At 38.7% G+C, this 19,381-nt stretch overlaps 1 protein-coding gene across 11 annotated transcripts in view; it reads left to right on the top strand.

The window, feature by feature from the left end:
- Ldb2 (LIM domain binding 2) overlaps positions 1-19,381 on the top strand; it is a 313,076-nt gene that overhangs the window by 248,006 nt on the left and 45,689 nt on the right. For all 11 annotated transcript variants that reach the window (XM_042674802.1, XM_042674800.1, XM_042674801.1 and 8 more), the window contains exons 3-5: positions 5,014-5,186; positions 12,866-12,988; positions 14,957-15,040. In XM_042674802.1, the coding sequence (XP_042530736.1) occupies positions 5,014-5,186; positions 12,866-12,988; positions 14,957-15,040 (380 nt within the window). The remainder of the gene's footprint in view (positions 1-5,013; positions 5,187-12,865; positions 12,989-14,956; positions 15,041-19,381) is intronic.

Below are 19,381 nucleotides of genomic sequence, written 5' to 3'. Positions count from 1 at the left end.
CAGCCAATCTATTATTGTTGTTTAAGAAAAACACCTATGTGTGAAATAATTCTTTTCATATAAATAGCTTTGTCCACTTAAAACTGATGTGTAGATATTAAATATGCACATCCTTAAGATGTTAAGAAAATTATGTCATAGTTACTAATAGAGGTAGAATGTTCTAGAAAATAAGATTTCCTATTTAAGGAGGATGCATAATAGTTACTTCTTCTAGATGAATTTGCTCCTTATATTATTTTATATTATATTTGAGTATCCTCTAGGAGTTTTTGTGCCTGCAAGTAATACCTAGAGAAAAGATAGACACTAGAGCCTGCTTCCACATATGATCAGTCCACCAACTCCCACACAAAGAGGTTCTGGAGATGGGTGGAGACAAATGACAACGACAATGACAGCTTTCTTAAGGGACTTGATGCAGGTCTCAACATCCACACTGGTAATGAATTCATTTTAGCTATTTGTAGGCTAATGATATTTACCTACAAGGTTAGGTATTATTAAACATTCTTTATACACATTTCAGCCCCTGAATAATTTAATATATGATTTCCTTTTTCTCTCTCTTAGATAAATATTGGATGGCTTACTTATTCTACTTACCTAATTCCACAGAAACCTTCTTGTGCTGACTTTCCATACTACCCAACTATGGGGGCTTTGATCTAAACATGTTAGAAAAATCTAATCTTGCATGATCTTACTCTCACTTCAAGACTATTTGAAGATATAATCTTTATCATAAGAACACTATGTAGATTTATGTATATCAATATTTAAATTATTTTAATTCCAGGGATTAAAGTGTAGATGTAAAGGGTAAGTTTAGCATATGCATGTGTGTCTAAATCGATTCAGAACTCATGTGGCTGATGAGTAAGAGATCTCTGAATCTAAATCTGAAATGCTCCCAGATTTGTAAAGCTGTTTATATTAGACTGTGTAGTATGCTGGTTTGATTTACTACATTAAAAGAATATGCTAACTTTTTCAGTGCTTCAAAAATAATAAAATTGTATATTGAACTCAGGTTGCAGAAGATATTGCTAGAGTTCAAAATCACAAATCCATCTTTTAAACATTATGAATTATCTCATTGTGTTATAGACATGACGATGCTTGGAAACTCTCTTGATGGAAATGGATTTGAAAGACATAGACAAAAGTTCATCTTTGCATTTTTACCATATACCATGCCACTCTAGGCTCAGTGAATGGTGATAGAAAAAATACAACGATTAAGCAATAGGCTGATTTCCTTAAGCACATGACATTTTCTATTACTTTCCTGTCCTACGTCATATTTTATATATGTGCAAACTCTGGATTTGTGTGTGTCTGTTGTCTGTCTGTGTGATGTTTAATTACATCCCTTGTACAACAGAAAGTTTTGGCAAATGCCCCTCAGTAGGCAAAATAACTCCCACTTTCTAATTCTGAGTGGCTGGAATTCTATCCTACATGGACAAAGGAGCTTTGACAATCTGTTTAAGGACAGTGAGATGAAGAGGTAGATTATCATGGATTGTTCCAGTAGATCCAGTGTAATCATAAGACTCCAAAGTGGAAGAGGAGGCAGAAGTGAGAGGCCCCTTCTCCGCCGTTACTGAGTTCCAAGATGGGAATAGACCAAAAAGAATGTGAGTAGTCTCTCGATGTTGAGAGAGGGACCCCACAAGAAAAAGAAAACTGATTCTTCCCTCAGACCTCCAGAGGGACAAGTTATCCCTGCTGATACTATGCTGTTAGCCCAGCAAGACTCATGTCTGATTGTTGGAGCTATAAAGTAATACCCTGTGTTGTTACAAGTCAGTAAGTATGGGGTCTTTTGTTTCAGCAGCAATGGGAAGCTAATATAGTCTCTGACACCGTTTTATCTCCTGCAACTTCTACTATGATGTGATACACAAAGAGACTCGGCTATCTCTTGTAGTTGATCAATTGCCTTTCCTCACGTCCCTTCTTCCTCTACTGTGTTTACTTCCTTATTCCACACTGGAGCAGGAGGACAGCATTACTCAGCTTCCTCTGCTTGCACCAGACTGAATCATAACACAAACTAGCTTAAGGGGGATAAAAGGAGAGCAGGAGGAGGAAGAAGGGCACACCTCACCTAAGTGGAGTCTCAAAGGGTTGGAAGTTGGCTTCTTTCCCAGCTGAGATGACAACTGAGTCAGCCTACTATGTCTGCCACGTTAGGCTGCTTTCTCTCTTGGTGCTCGCCGGCTTCAATGTGTCCATGAGTCACAATTTCTTTTTAGTGGCAAAGCTGCCCTGTGTACTTTGAAAACAAAATTTTTTTATTCATTCTTATTCTGCAGTTTGAGAATCGTTGTCTGGCACAACTGATCTCTGGTTCTCGTGACACCAGTTTAGGGCATCTCAACCAGAGCTCAAGAATTTGCTTCCAAGATGGCTTCATTGCTAGGGGTTGACTGGACCAAGTCAGGGAGTCACTGTTGGTTCACTTTCATGTGGTCTCTGTACATGACCAGGTTTAGCTTATCACAGCACAGTGATCTTAGAGTAGCTGAACATTGCACATACAGCTCACCTCTTCCCAGGCAAAAGTGGAAACTTCCGGATCTTCTTAAAGTGCACCTCAAAACTGACACTGACTGGTTTGTATCATGTTTTCTTAGTAAAAGCAGGTCACACGGCCCAGCCTGATTTAAGTAGAGCACTCTGGTTTTCCAGGCCTGCATACCCTTGTCATGGTTCACCTGGACCACTGGAGTGGCAGCCAGGCATGGTAGACAGGAAAGGACAAAAGGAATGGAACTGAAAACTAGCTTCACCTTTCACAATCGTTTCCACGTCTTTGAACTTGTTCAGCACAGCAAAGCTCCTGTTTCCCTCTAAGTACATTCCCTGTAGACTTCGTACATTATCTGGAATTGAGGAAATAATGAAAAAAATCTAAACTCAGAATTAAAGAAACTCAAACTTTTGTTCCCATTGAACTTTCCTTAAACTATAAACAAAAATTAGGCTAGTGTATAGAAATTGGTGCTACAAAGCAATTCAATTGTGCATGACACATGACGATTAAATTGTAACATGAATGGTGCAGTGGGGTCATTTGCCTAACCTTCTGAATGTGACAATTCCTTGGATATGTTAGCAAAATATTTCCACCGCTTTAACTACATTTTTTATGACTTGTATTTATGTTTAACAGTACATATCCCAAATTGCCAAATCACTTGAGTTGATTCATGGTAATAATGTGCTCTGAATTAGAATACTTGGAATGTATTTCATTAATTTTTATCTGTGTAGTGAAGTACAATGAGTGGTAGAAAGTTCTCTTTATAATATTAGCTATGCATATGCTTGTGGATAAGGTAGGCTTAAATTATTCTCATTTGAATTTTATGAACAGGAAGTATTGGGGATTCATAGTATTTAGGAAAATGTACGTATAAGGGTTACTCAAGATGAAATTGCAAAGAAAAGTTTAGAATATTTAGTATATGCTCATTGATTGATTTTACCCAGAGCAAATATGAACTATTTAAATTATTTGGGGACTAGTCATCTATATAATAATTCTCTAATAAAACACTACAGAAAGCAGCTTGACAATATATTTTCTTTATGCTTATTATTTTCCAAGAGCATGTACCAAAGAGCTATTGATTCATATGTAATGAATATTAATTCTTTTTCAATGAAATTAAATCTTTTAAAACATTCAGATGATGACTGGTTGATCTTCCATAGTTAATGCTCTCTTTGGTAGTTTACCTTAAATAATATTTTGCCTTTCATGGAATATTATATAGTAAGTGTAGCAGATTTATTTAAAAAGCTTGGATTTCTCGAGGACCTTTGGAACTTTGCCTTAAAATATGCACACAAACAAAATTCCTAAAGCTATGCGTTAGAAATCCATTGTAAGATAATTTCAAATCACTGCCAGAACAAAGAATTTTTGTAGATTTCGATCAGAAAGGCAAAGTAATAAGCACAAACTATGTTCAAATTAACATAGGGTAATATGGCACAAATAGAATAAAAGAGACCAATGTTTGCATAGTGGTGATGTCTTCAGGTAAAGAGGTATAAGTTGCTGCTTAGAAAATGTCCCTTCTTTAAAACACTTTGAGACAAAGTGTTTGAAAGGGCTGGCATATTTGATATTTACAGATATCAAATAAGAAACCCTAAAAATCTATTTATAATTATATGAATTTGAAACTTTCACCACTTCCTTTTGTAGAACAATCCTTTGGGGTCTCAATCCTCTGTTCTCTGTGCTTTGTTTTGAGAGTTCCACTAAGAAAATGCTAACACATACCACTATGGCATTAAAATTTATGTCCCCAATACTAACAGTAAAAACAAAACATATCATTTGGTAATTGGTCTGTAAATAATATACTGAAAAATCAAAGCCCAGTGGCTGTGTCAGGCTTCTGGAAACATGTTGACATAAAAGTGGACACAAGGACCCAAGTAGAAGCACTTTCTCCTCACTCACCATTTTTTTCTCCAGAACTGGGGACTGAACTCTGGGCCTGATAATTGGGCAAGAGCTCTTCTATCTGACGCCAGCCCCCTTTGCTCTTTTACTTTTTCAGGTAGATTCTCATGCTTTTGTCCAGGCTACCTGTGGACCAACTTTTCTCATGCCTGGAATGATAGGAATATGGCATCATGCCTAGCTTGTGTCTGAGAGTGAGAGTCTCACTAACTTTGGCCTAATCTGTCCTGCCTCAAACTGCGATCCTCCCATCTTTGTCTTCTTAGTAGCTGGAATTAGAAGACCTTAACTCTATTTTATTGGAAAAATAAAATAAAGTTACCCATTTGCCCCAAATAGTGGGCTATTATTTTTTATTAGCTATACCAGAGAAGGGTGCTAGGCTGTTGGGAAAGAGAAATTGCTTCTTGGTATGGTGTCTGGACATACTTTATTAAATCCAGAAAGGCTGTCAGTGGTATGGGATATGTGGATCTGGTTGGGTATTTTTGTTAACTATGTCCCTGTGTTCTCTCTTCCAGCCATCGGCAGGACCCTGATTCCCCGTTACTTTAGCACTGTATTCGAAGGAGGAGTGACAGACCTGTATTACATCCTCAAACACTCTAAGGAGTCCTACCACAACTCATCCATCACGGTGGACTGCGACCAGTGCGCCATGGTAACCCAGCATGGGAAACCCATGTTTACCAAGGTACAGGCCGGGACCAGAGGCATGTTCCCATTGTCCTTCTCTGAGTAAACCACAGGACAATAAGGACAGCTTTTGTCCAATACTCTAAGCTGATTTCTCAGGTCTCAGATATTTTTCATCTCTGTGAGAGAATCTTCTTTTGGCTAGACCGCTTGGTGAATGCTATTCTAGAATGCATGCGTGTGACACTTTCTGCATGAAAATCAAACATTTCAGAACCTCAAATCTAGGAGTGAGAAAGGTTCAACTGCCTCTTAAATTGTACTAGCTAAAATAGATTTGTTTCTACAACCTGTCTTCTTCAACTGAAAGAACTATCATGCCATCCATATAGATGGCTTTGTTCTTCAAAAGAGCAAAGCTAAATTTAAATCTTAAAGGGGAGAGACTATGAACCACAGCCTAGTTATAATTTACAAGGAATTATGAAAACTTAAAAGTGGATAGTGAATGAAATGAGAGAATCTGGAGATTAAAGGGCATTTCCCCAAACTCTCAGCAGTTCTGGGACTGGCGTGCCACACAAGCAGCTCAGGAAGTGAGTGTGGCAAAGCCAAAAGATTGGTTGTGAAAGAGTTAAGAAAGAAGATGAGGTCCAGGGAAAGATGACAATGTTTGAAGCAGAATGCAGGGACCAATGAAGGATATGAAATGAAAAGCAAGATGTAAGAGAAGGTTGTTCAACCTCATCTTCTATTCTGTCTACACCTGTAATCCTTGTCATGTAGACAATCCTGACATGTAGAACAGTATCTCTTATCAAAGATGATCTCCTCATGGTCTGTCTCCAGGTAGAAAAGTAAATGTTAACAATTATTTGCCCCAGAATCGAGATTTATTGCATTTTGTTTATAAGTTGATCAATTAATTTTTATTGCAATCTTGTGGCTCTATCCAGATCCTAAAACATTCCAATTATTCATGTGACCTCTGAGATATATCCCCTTTTTTGGAAGTTCATTTTTTAGAAAAAATGAAACAAGTCTGTTTTATGAATGTTAGCATCTATCTCTCTCAGAAGAAAACACATATGAGAAACCTTCATTGTTAAAATGAGTCACATTATCAGATATGTTTGACACTTTGGCAACTTTGCTGCAAGTAAAAATACTTTCTGATTTATTCCATTGACCAGGCGGACACAGTGTAACTTTCCTCGGTGTCTATGCTGGTATATAACCAAAGGCAAGCCGGGCACTGGTAGCTCACACCTGTAATCCTAATGACTCAGGAAGCTGAGATCTGAGGATCATGGTTCAAAGCCAGCTCAGGCAGGAAAGTCTGTGAGACTCTTATCTTGAATTAACCATCAGAAAACCAAAAGTGGATCTGTAGCTCAAAGTGGTGGATCACTAGCCTTGAGCAAAACAAAGCTCAGGACACTGCACAGGTCCTGAGTTCATGTCCCATGACCGACCAAAACAAAAAGCCAAAGGCAGAGGAAATAGTTACAAAATACTAAGGCAAACCATCAAATGTCATAGGTTCTATGGTATTCTGGTTTTGATAGTAGACATTTATAATGTGGGACCTAGAGGGAGGGCAAAAAATTAATTAATTTGTAATTCCTTAACAGTAGAGCAGAGAAGATAGTTATCACTCATTGACAAGCTTCACAGTGAATGTAGTAACTCATGCTGAGAAGAGAGTTTTCTATAGAAAACTGTTTTCTCTAGAAAAGGAATGGTTGCTACGAAGATAATTTAATTTGTCCATGTCTTACTTCATTCTGGAGATGCATAATCTTGTTGTTGCATAATCTTGCCAATCAGATGGATGTGTGACAGATGAATTGCTAGGATTGCAAACTCAAGTTCTACAAAGAAAGCCTCTTTTTGCTGTCCTCTCTGCCTCTGTCTTCCTCTGTCTCTCTCTCTCTGATTCTGCTTTTCTCTGCTTTTCTCTCTCTTACTCCTCTTCCTTTCCCTGTCCCTCTCCTCTTCCCTCCCCTCCCCTCCCTCTTCTCTTCTTTCTCTTCCCCCTCTTTCTCTCAGCTTAATGTGTTACTTTTAGGAAATTGGAAAGAAACATACCACCTTATACTTTAAGGGAAAGAAATCCATGAGCATTAAGTAAAGCTTTGCAATAATTAAGAAGCTACTCCTAACAGCTGAAGAAAAGATAAAATTCATTTTGTACTTGCAGTTTTATGTATTTACCCACTACTTTTCATGCACAAACATGGTTGCTCCTAAAGTTTAGTGACAAACATCCCAGACTTGGTTTAGACCAAAAGCAATCTCACCCTCCTGATGGATCCACAATGCTCCGTTTACAATCATGTCAAGAAAGACGATTGTGCTCTGTTCCAGTCTTTCTTTTCCTGGAATGCTCTCCTCCCAGCTGTTGGTTTGTTCAAGAGTCCAAAAGGCCCAAACACTCCCCTGAACAGAGCTTCCCTGGCCCCTCAAGCTTCAATTATTGGGGCTACCCATCTCCCGCTGCACCACAGCCATAATGAATATTTTACTATCATGATGAAGAGCCTCACTTTCTGGAAAATAAAGTTCATTTATCTACAGTTAGTTCAGATGCTAATTTTACACATTTATTTTTTAATAAATTTGATAGGATTCTGTCTCCCTCTCTCTCGCTCTTCCTTTTTTCCACCATCTCCTCTTCTTTCTAGCTTTCTCTCTCTTTTTCTCTCCTGTTTCTTTCTTTCCCCTTTCTTTATCACTTCTCTCTCTTTTCTCTCTGTCTCTTCCTCCACTTTTCTCTGTCTCTCTCCCCTCTTTATCTCCTCTCTCCCTCCTTCCTTCCCTTTCTTTCCTTCCACTTCTCTCTTCCTCTGCTCCTCTGTCTCTTCCTTCTCTCTCTCTGCCTGCACCTGTATCTCTATCTCTGTCATTTTTCCTCTCTCTCCTCACTGTCTGCTTCTCCTTCCAATCTCTCTCCTTTCTCTTTCTCCTCTCTCTTTCTCTCCCTCTCCTTGTCCCTCTCTAATTAGTGATTTTTATACGACCCATAGAATCTTCTCAATTTTTCCTGTGTTCTTAATTAAAAATATCTCAGCTTTGTGTAATAAAACACTATGACTATTTAGTGTAAACAGTTGGCTAAGAGCCTTTCAGTGCCACTAAGAAAATGGGCTCTGAAGCCAACGCCTATTGTTTTGCTATTAGTACCTGACATCACTTAGCACATTATGTGTTGGTAGCCTCACATTGTTCTAATTTAGACTCTCAATAAACTTGCATTCCTCAAACCACATTTGACCCACTGCTTCTGAGTTGCTTGCATGAAAATTTGGCCAACTAGTGAGTCAAAATCAGCCGCAGTCCTAATTAACAGTAATATTAAATATTCCTCAAGGGTATAATGAGGGTTTTGCAATTTCCTGATACTAAGAACATTGTAGATTAGGGATAGGTATGTGATTAGAATGTTTAAATGCATATTAAAAGCTCTCTGTTCTTAGTTTTAATTTTGAATCAAATAGAAAACAAGAAAGAGCCTATGTCAATTTTCCACAAAGATCCCCAAGTTATATTTCAGTTTTAGGATCTGAGTGCTAGCAGATGCTAAGAGGGACACTGAGAGACTTTTTGAAAGTCTAGTTTAGGTTTTGTAAACTGAAATAATAGTTAATGCTATTGCTGGAAACTTTTATCACCTCTGCAAACACAGGCTAATGTTTTGTTTCTGTTCTCAATTATTTATGAAATTATTTACTACTCTAAAGAAAGTAAACACACCAACAAGCTTTCCTAATATGAAAATTCACTTTTATCTTTGACAATTAGTTCCCTGATTTAGCCTGTATACCACATTATATTTCAGAATTTCTTACCTGCTGATTCTCACCAAATTATAGTGTTAAAGACAATATTGCCTTGCTATGCATTTATATATGCAATATCTCTAGGTAAAATACAGCTTTGTGTGGCTGTTAATCTAAACATACATTTCCGTGAATGCTTTACAAACATAAAGAATAAGGAAATGAAACAGTGCCACCTAAAAAGCACATTTTATTTCATGAAAATCTATGTGAGAATCATTATATTATACAACAGCATGCATGGTCTAGTTTACAATTAGTCAGAGAGAGAAAAGAGTTAAAAAAGCTACCGGTTAGTTTGAGAAATGTTCTTTTTTAGTTCTCTTGTTCCTGGCCTAGTCTCAAGCTAGCACGTGATCTGCTGAATGCCTGCCAGCCTCTTTCTTGTTGATCCTCCGGAGACCATCTGTGCTGGGGGCATTGATTAGAGTGTGTCTGCTGGGATTACATCTTTTCTGTTGCCATGCCAACTAATCAGCTGATTTTGGTTACCACAGAAACAAAATGTCAGAGCTCATAGTACGGTAACATGAATTCAGCACAACAGAAAATGTTTTCTTAATTGGGGACCCTTTTGATTTTGGATTCCACAGGAAAGGCAGCTTTTTTTAAAAAAAATGGCAACTTTAGGTAAAAGCTATTTTAATTGTATTGATTAAGAAGAATGCAGATTCTTTAGAAGAAAGAGATATTAATTCCTCCTTATGAGTTGTGCCCATTTTTTTCTTCCTATTTCCAAACAAAGAATAACTATATTTTTTCATATGTGTCCTTATTCCATTTTTTGATTAGTGGTTATAAAACAAATCATAGCATCTTTGGTTTCATAGAACTTCCATTGTGGTAGCTGAAAGGCTGACTAGAGTCTGGGGTGAAGGTGTGGGGTTAATTACTTAGGAAAAAAAATTTAAGACAAAAAAGTCATTTTTCTTTAAAAGAAAAGAAAGAAAACCACTAAACATAGTCAACTCATATTCTGTTCTGAGGTGTTTATGAACCCCAAGTTTTGTGGCACTATTCCTTTTTGTAGACCTATGACAGTTAGATTGCAAGAGAGGTCTCTAACTGGTTTACTATATCACTGTGAACAAAGATCATAATTGAACTTGACCTTACAGATGCATCAATTGCATAATCTATCAGGACTACATACATATCTGTTCACTATGAGATGCTATTCCAATAGATGCAACCTGGAACCTTCAATTGCTCTGAGTTTATGGTTTATAAACACAAAACAAATAGACTAGATAATAAAAAAAGACTGACATTAACTGGGCTAATCTTTGTTTAAATATTTTTTTAAAAAATCATCTTTTGAAAGAGAAAACTATCATCAGCCTCCAAATATTCCCACCCTGCATTGTCAAGGGAGGGCTGCTTAGAACTCTTTCCCTTTTCTGAAAGTTGTCAGTACAGGTGGCATCACCCCTAGGGGAGTTTGCATGGCTTAATCTCCATGCAAGTCTTTCTAAAACCTTGGTAAATTAATTCCAGTGCTCTGGATCCTCTTAGGGGAGTCTTTTGGGGACATAGCGCCTCCCCATTTCCGTGACCTAACTCTCATGACTGAGATACCAGACATGAGGCTTCAAAGATGGCCCAGAATGGGAGTTGAGGGGCAGCGTGCCCACGTACCTGAAATTACCCACAGATTTTGCTAATCACATCTGAGGTAGAGGTCTTCACCCAGATTATCAATCATTACCTTACAAGGTCTCTGAGATCTTTGATCAACAAAGATGGCAGGCATTCTCAGCAGCATTTCTTGTGTCATGGCCTGCTTCATAATTCTGTACTGGCTTTTAGATTATTTAAGGAAAATATTTCTTTCCATAATTGAGCATGGAAAGCACCTAACTCCTGCTGAAAATTCTGTTAAGAGCTCAAAAAATGGTGTCATTTTATGTAAAATCCCCAAAGAGAACAATGATTATCAATATTTCATAAAAGATTTGATATAAATGAACCATCTTCCTGGACTATAGTTTAAGAAATAATCACATCCCTCATTCCATACTAATGAGTTTTAGCTTACCTTTACAGGTCTTTTTAAAAGTTCTCAGAGTTTTGTTGATTTTAGTCCAAGAAAGCTTAATCAGAGCTAACTCAGTATATTATATAGATATATTTATATAATCCAATCCACTCTGGTAGAGAAAATGGGTACAATCTAGAAATCTATAAAGCTGAGATACTTCTGAACTCATATATCTCAGCACATAATGAGAAAATAAATCAAGAGCTCTGTACTTACTTGTATTTCCTTTATCTGAATAACCATCATTTACTGTTGTTCTACTTGTACCAGCCACAAGACTTAGCAATCCACATCTTCTCTTTTAATGTATACTCTCCACAATCTCTATTTTGTTGATAAGGAAACTGGAATTTGAGAGATTACTTTATTTTCCCAACACTCTAGAATGAAGCCCCCCAAAAATAGAGTCAGTATTTAAATCTAATATATTGGATGTCAAATCTCTTATCTACTTTTATGCATTACTTCCCCAAAGTGAGTATGAACTGGTTAACAAGTTGTAACTGTTTAAACTGGGACTGATAAACTACCTCCACCTTCTATATTTTAGTTAAGTAGTCTAATGGTATATTATTGCCTAATATTTTCTTCCTCTTCAAAATCATTAGTAGCAAAAGAGAATGGTAAATAAAATAGGAACTATGTGCTAAAAAATATGAATATCAAAAGAAGATAAAAAGTACTACCTTGTCACAGAGAGAGCCTGTGAAATATTTTATTAATAATACATTTTTCTTTGAAAGATGAAAGACTGGCCCTTTCTGTAAGTAGGACTTAACCATTGCTGATGTGATAAAATTTAAGTGGTACACTCTCTAAAGACACCCCTTTTTTCCATGTTGTCAGTAACTGTTTGCATTTGGATAACTCTGTAATAATGTGCACTTAAGCATAATGACCTTATAGCATACTTTCTCCCATGGTAAGACATCCAAGGTTAGAGAACTTAATCCTCTGATGGTGGAAGGATAACCAAAATAAAGGAAAAGTCGAAAGCAAGAGACTAGTATTTTGTCCCGTACTTACTGAGTTCTATTTGGTTTACACCCAATATCTTTATCAGATGAGTTTTTGTTTGTTTGTTTGTTTTTGCAGGTCCTAGGGCTTGAGGCCTGGGTGTTGTCCCTGAGCCTCGTTGAATTCCAAGCTAGCCTCTACCACTCGAGCCAAGAGCCACAAGCCACGTGGCTACTTCTGGCTTTTTCTGAGTAGTTTATTGGAGATAAAAAGTCTCAGGAATGCAGTGCCAGTGGCTCACGCCTGTAATCCTAGCTACTTAGGAGGTTGAGATCTGAGGATTATGGTTCAAAGCCAGCCCAGGCAGGAAAATTCCATGAGACTCTTATCTCCAATAACCCACCAGAAAATTGGAAGTGGCACTGTGGCTCAAGTGGTAGAGCGCTAGCCTTGAGCTGAAGAGCAGAGTGGACAGTGCCCAGAGTTCAAGCCCCATGACTAACAAGAAAAAGAGTCTCAGAAACTTTCCTGCCTGGGCTGGCTTTGAACCGCAATCCTCAGGTCTCAGCCTCCTGAGTAGCTAGGATTACAGGTGTGAACCACCAGCCTCTGGCTTCAGATGAGTTTAATTTCCATGTTTTCAGTTAAAGAAACAGAAGCTAATAGAGTTTCAGTGTAAGTAGTCGACTTAGTGAAACTTTGTGGCTAGTAAGCAACTGTCTTGTCCTATGGCCTCACCAGTTATAGAACTGATATTTGTCCCTTTTTACCATGGGTAAGCCATTGACATTAATGTCCAAAGACAAGAAGGAACACAATAATCACTAATTGATGTGAGTTACAAAAAGTGGCCCCAGGAACTCTATAACCAAAGAGTGTGTTCTTGGTTGCTTCTAGGTGTGTACAGAAGGCAGGCTGATCTTGGAGTTCACCTTTGATGATCTCATGAGAATAAAAACATGGCACTTTACCATTAGACAATACAGAGAGTTAGTACCAAGAAGCATCCTAGCCATGCATGTAAGTAACTTGATTTCCCTTTTACTTTCTTTGCTTTTGCTCTTTCTCCTTTATCTTACTCAGGGACAATGGGGGGAAGCCCAGCTCTCTCTCTAGGTAAATATGTTCCCCAGTCATCATGTGTTAAGTAGCTAGCTCTAAATATTAAGTTTTGTTCTCAATTACGTTAATTGAAAGGCGCCTTTCGACTCTTCTATCCCCAAGTTTGATGCATCATGAGACTATTTTTTGTATTTTATTATTATAAATTCTGAATTGGGTTACCTTAATAAATGGTTTGTACTTCTCTTAAATTCCACATGCTTCCTGGGTAGATAAACCTGTTGTGTATAACTGGGGAACGAAATAACAAAAGGTCAAAACAGTTTCCATTTGATTAAACCATGTGTTATGTGACACATAGGTCTCCTATATTCAGGTCTGGACAGAGAGAAGTTGACCCTTCCTAATCCCAACTCTGCCCTTCTGTGAACTATCTGGGGTTCTCTTGATTTCATTTGGCCATAAATTCCATCAACTTTATGGAGCACCAAACAGGTTGGGGGACTAGACCATCTACTGAGACCCCATAGTAGGGTACTCTTATTTAGTGTAGCTTTGGGAAAATGACATGATATCTCTGTGCATCCAGTGCCTCATTCTATAAAATGGGCACAATAATAAAGCATGCTCGGAAAGCTAGCTAGAATGAAGAGCAAATAACTGTAAGCCACATGGGATAATGTGTGACACACACCAAAGCCTCTGCAGCGATGGGCTCACTGCTCCTGAGGCAGGAACTGCAGGAGAGCCTTCCTTCATTGATTAATATCCTCCCAATGGTAATTTAGCTCCTTGCTATTGGCCACAACTGCCAATTCATCAGAGTAGAACCTAGGATGCAATGACAAAAGTAGCCCTTATTTAAGAAATTGATGTGAAATTGATACTCTGGCTATTTTCTCCTAGATTTCGTGTGTGTGTGTGTGTGTGTGTGTGTGTGTGTGTAAACCCAATCAGTAGTTTCACTGTGGGGAAGAGATATAGATACAGAAAAGACTAAATTCTATTAATATAACTTAGGGGGTCTCATGAGAACAGACATGAAGACAAACTTATGTCTCCCTCTGTGTAGTGCCGGTTGGCTTATGCCAAATGAGAAAGAAAGAATATCAACCAAATGATTCATTCCAAAGTGAAATGGAGAAACAATTTTCTCTTGCCACCTATAACGTTTTAGGTGGCCCTTGATACTTTACATCCATGTTATATGTGACTGAGGTTTTAGAAAATGTCCTACTCAAGCTGGGATTCCTGCAGGATGAAAAATGTTGATGACATTGATTTCTAGTCTTGGTTTAATAGTGAGAATTAGAACTGTCTGTTTCTCTCTCCATATATATATATATATATATATATATATATATATATATATATATATATATATATATATATATACATACGTACATATATATACTTATACATATATACACATGTACATATATACATGTGTGTGTAGCCTGTGCGTATTTTATAGCAGTTGCAAATTTTTCAGGATACAGCCCTCAACTCAAGCTGTAAGTTAACATCACTCTTATAGCAGGAAACAGACATGACTGCCAACTGGAAAGTACCTCCATTTTTGGTAAGGGTCATGACCTAGAAGGTCTCCTAGCAGGGCTTAGGGTCTTTGGGGTGGAAGACAAAAGGACAGGGTATCTCACAGAGAAAGTCGTATCATTTCTGTAGAACGGAATGCACATCTCAGGCACTTGGATTTTTGCTAGTCTTGCACAATTGATCCAAAAATGTTCTTGAGTGCTCTACGCAAGTGTCTTCAAAATGCAAATGAAACCATCTCCAGCAATCTGTCTCTCCAAGAAAAATCAACAGTGTCAGGATTGCATTGCGTAGCAGAGAGTGCACAGTCGGAGATTTTCCTGAGATCATCATCTCATTGGGATAAAATGTGATCTTTTCTCTGTTCAGGCACAAGATCCTCAGGTGCTGGATCAGCTGTCCAAAAACATCACCAGGATGGGTCTCACAAACTTCACCCTCAACTACCTCAGGGTAAGTCCAATCGAATGTTTCTGTTTTCTAATTAAGTTTGAGAAAACTCTTCAGACTTCTTTGTGCTTTGATACAGGTGTTTAAATGAGGGTATTATATTACCTGAGATGTATGTTACGTGCCACTGTATATGTGTGTGAGTGTGTGTGTGTGTGTGTTTGTGTGTGTGTGTGTGTGTGTGTGTGTGTGTGTGTGTTCAGCAGAGAATGGGTTTAATTAACAAAGCATCAAACCTGCAATTTGTCAGGGCTCAGCTTCCTCTGCTCATTTGTATGACTTTTGGAATTAATTATTCAAAGGCTAGCCATGTCCCTGTTTCATAAAATGCTCTGGTGCTACTTGCCTTCTGGTTGTCTCGGATTTCTGATATGTGATTGCTGAGTTCACTGCATGTGTCTTCTCCCCAGCAAACCCATCCCCCTTGTGATTTCCCTCCAGAAGAAATTCAGTGGAGTGCTAGAATGCAGGCATTTCTTCTTAGGGATTTTGTGTGAGTTATATAGAATATACTTTCCTAGTTTGGACAAAAAGAAGATTATTTTTTAAAGTGTTCTAGGTAAAAATTCCTTGCTCATTATAATGTCCAGAGCTTCCGAATTTATTTATGGTTTCACAGATCACATGAGATTTTAGACTGGGATTGCACTGGTCAGGTTGCAGATAGAGCATATGCTTTCAATTACAAAATGGGCATGGTATTCTAGGACCCATAAACCAGCAGGCACCATGTTCCACAAGCCTTTGCCTCTGAGATGCTGAGCTCTTTCATTGTACAGAAGTTCACCTCACCAGGGCCTCCTGCTCCATTACAGAGTTTATGCTCTTGCTTCTTAAGCATACTCTGGGTTTGTAAATTTTGTTCCATGCTCACTCTCCTCTATGTACAACTACTTTTGTTGAAAGGCTGAACTATTTTTGGCCAGGCTTACTCTTCTGTGAATTAATAGCTACTTGAAAAGATTCTTCCAATTCACTCACATATTTACCATGCTACCTGTCATCAAGAAATGCCCATGCCTGTGAGGGAAGACCCATATAGAAATTGTACAGACAGTGGTCAATGCCTTACACTGTGGTATATAGCATCTTGTCAGGGACCAGAAGAGGTGTGGCCTGAGGTCTATGATACCCAGGAAGCCATCTGGGTCTCAGAAAGGGGTCAAGAGAGATGCTACACTTCTAACAGCACCTCAAGTGGCCACAGGACACTTGGCAGGTCATGACCAAGCAGAATCTCAAGTCTGTTGACCCAAACTAGATAGAGCCTATTAGAGCACATAGGCTCTATCTATTTCTTTAGTTTAAAACTGACATTTAAGATTTCCCTCCTAGTCTAATCACTTGGCAATTTTTAAGAGAACTGAGCCGCCATTAACTACATTCAGCCATAAAATTGTCTTAGAGTCTGTAGCTCCCTATGTGTCTGAGAAACTGGGCTTTTAAAAGCCTCAAGCCTCAGTCATGCACATAGTCTTATTTGGACAGTGAATGAGAAGATTAAATAACCACTGCTAAGATCAGTGGTCAGACCCAGATGTTGGCAAGTCTGTGGCCTCTCTAGGAGTAAAAAAAAAAAAAGAAAAAAGAAAAAAGAAACTTGATATGCTCTGCCTCGCTGCAGACATCTGCAGTTTCTACAGGTAGTGCATTGCAGGTCATAAAATTAAGCAGTGTGGAAAGTAAGTGATGATAGTCATCCAGCTTCTTCAAAACAAGTTCATTATTTTCAGGGAATTCAGAGCCATGGCCACAAAGCTCACTGGTATGGCTCTTGTCGTGGAAGGAAAGAACAGACGAGGAATCATGGCTGAGCTCTAAGGGTGTGAAGACAGATGAGGGAGCTGGACTCGGGGGCTCACACATTTTGCGGGGCTCTAGTGGCCTGATGTTTTTGAGGTGACAAGAACAGCTTTTGCCATTTGAGTTGCCAGACCATCTGCCACATCCTTCCATCGCTTGTCAGCACGGCAAGATTGCAGGGTGCCAGGCTCAGGACTGTGAAGATGGCCAACTCACTGGTTCTGTGGAGATTGAGTTCTCAAGCCAACAGGAATGGCTGTCCAGGGGTGGTCCCACATTCTCTAGAGGCTGGCCAGTCACCTCTGGGAGTCTGACATATGCTACTTAAGTCCCTGTTATAACTAACCAGGAAGTTACCAAGGCTGAGGCAAGACATAAAATGGAAGAATGAAGAACTCATCACCTCACAGGTGACCCATTTCACAAACTAGTCCCTATCTACTGAAGGGGCCTTGGCACCACTCAGGGATCTGATTCATCTGATGATGGAACTAAAGGGCCAGGAATTTGTGAATGTGTCTTGTCCTGTTTTCTGGAATGGAGTCTGTCCTGCTGTCTGCCAGCATTTCTTGATGGAACCCATCCCAGAGACCGATGGCAGAGTGCAGTATGACAGAGTCAGGTCCCTGCCCTCCAGAGGAGATACTGCCTAGACCATGAGAAATAAAAACAAATGATTAGAGAGAAAATGGTCCCGGGGCAGTGCTATTAACAACAATGGATGACACTTCGGAGCAATTACTATAGACTAGGCACTGCAAAGTAGGAAGTACCAAGGAATCTCTTCATTTCTCCTCTCCCTCTCCTCTCTTCTTCTCTCCTCTTTTTTTTCCTCTCTCCATCTCTCTCCCTCCTAGTAAACATCTCTTGAATGGATGATTGGTAAATGGTTTTGTGAATGGAAGAGTTGATTTTGAATGGCATCAAAAATACTATATGATTTGTTTTCAAAGTCATTCCTAGAACTTCACCATGAAATCTAAAAGCAAAGGGCTACTACTACAATGAATAGGAATGTGGGATAAGGCCCCCAGATTGCTCTAGTATGAAAAATTCTCCATCAAATATTCAGAATCTTCCATGCCAACTTTTTGTTTTAGTATCTTTTCTATTCACTCTTAGTAAGTACTCAACTTTTACTCTGAATGCCAGTATGCCCTTTACTTTATGTTGGAAAATTCATCCTTTCAAATCTTGAGGATAAATTTATTAATGGGTAATTGTTCTTGTCTGTTTCCTTTGGAATGATTTTCTTGATACTGGGTTACATATGCTTTGGGGACTTGTTCAGCTTTATAGGTAAGGCAAGTTTAAAACATCATATTATCTTAAATCTCAATCACAATATGCTTTCTTTGTGTGTTCTCTTACTCTTTATCCATCCAGATGCATAATTTCTGCTTAAATGCAATCAGGTTATATATATGATTTCTTAATGCTATTTGGTAAACATTTCCATGTTTCTACATAGTCATCATCTTAACCATTTATCATAGTTGTGGTGCTATGATCGCGTTTATTTAGTCATTTCTCTAACGTTGAGTGTTGAAGTCATCTTGAAGTGGCTGCCATTGTGAATGCCTTTCCTCTAAACCCCTTCGCCATACCCTCTTCTTAACAGTGTTTCCTGAAAGTAGAGCTGGACCACAGAGGATATGTGGGAAAATAAAGAAATAAATGTGTTAGAGAAATGTAGGTGTGATTCCTAACTCTTCTATATGACCTTGAGCAAGTTGCTTAAATTCCCATTTTCCCTACTGAAAATTGGGAAGAACGGTAAATTTCACAAGGTCGGCGTGAGAAATGGATAAATTGTATTTTGTAAGAATATGGCACAAAGAAGGAGCAGAATAAACTACAAGTTTCCTTTGTTTCTGTCTCAGACAGAAAAGTCAGTCAGGATTCTATTTCTGTTGATGCCATTTATTTTTATGTAATACTGACCAAGTGCCTTAATTTCTCAGTCCCCCTTTTGTTTTTCTGGCCCTGGGTCTTGAACTCAGGCAGAGTCCCATTTTTGCAGAATGATTGCGCACAATGTGGATCTTGGCTACTGTATCACTGGTGAGATTTAAAATGGTAATGCAGCCAGGCTCCAGTGGCTCACGCCTGTAATCCTATCTACTCAGGAGGCTGAGATGTGAGGACTGTGGTTTAAAAAAAAAATAAAGCTGGGCTGGGAAGGTGGCTCAGTGGTAGAGCGCTTGCCTTGCATGCATGAGGCCCTGGGTTTGATTCCCCAGCACCACATAAGCAAAAAGAAAAAAGCCAGAAGTGGTGCTGTGGCTCAAGTGGTAGAGCGCTAGCCTTGAGCTGAAGAGCTGAGGGACAGTGCCCAGGCCCAGAGTTCAGGCCCCGTGACCAGACCCAAAAAAAAAAAAAGTTCATGAGACTCATCCTCAATAGCTGCTATATCCCCCAAAATCTGGAAATATAGCTGCTGTAGCTCAAGTGGTAAAGCACTAGCCTTAAGCGGGAGAAGAAAAGCTCAGTTATAGTCCCTAGTCCCTTAGTACAAGCCCCAGAACTGGAATATATTCA

The sequence above is a fragment of the Dipodomys spectabilis genome, unplaced genomic scaffold (assembly GCF_019054845.1).
Source record: "Dipodomys spectabilis isolate Male_0828 unplaced genomic scaffold, ASM1905484v1 ptg000021l, whole genome shotgun sequence".
NCBI classification, from domain to species: domain Eukaryota; kingdom Metazoa; phylum Chordata; class Mammalia; order Rodentia; family Heteromyidae; genus Dipodomys; species Dipodomys spectabilis.
This window is presented reverse-complemented; position numbering and strand designations above follow the sequence as displayed.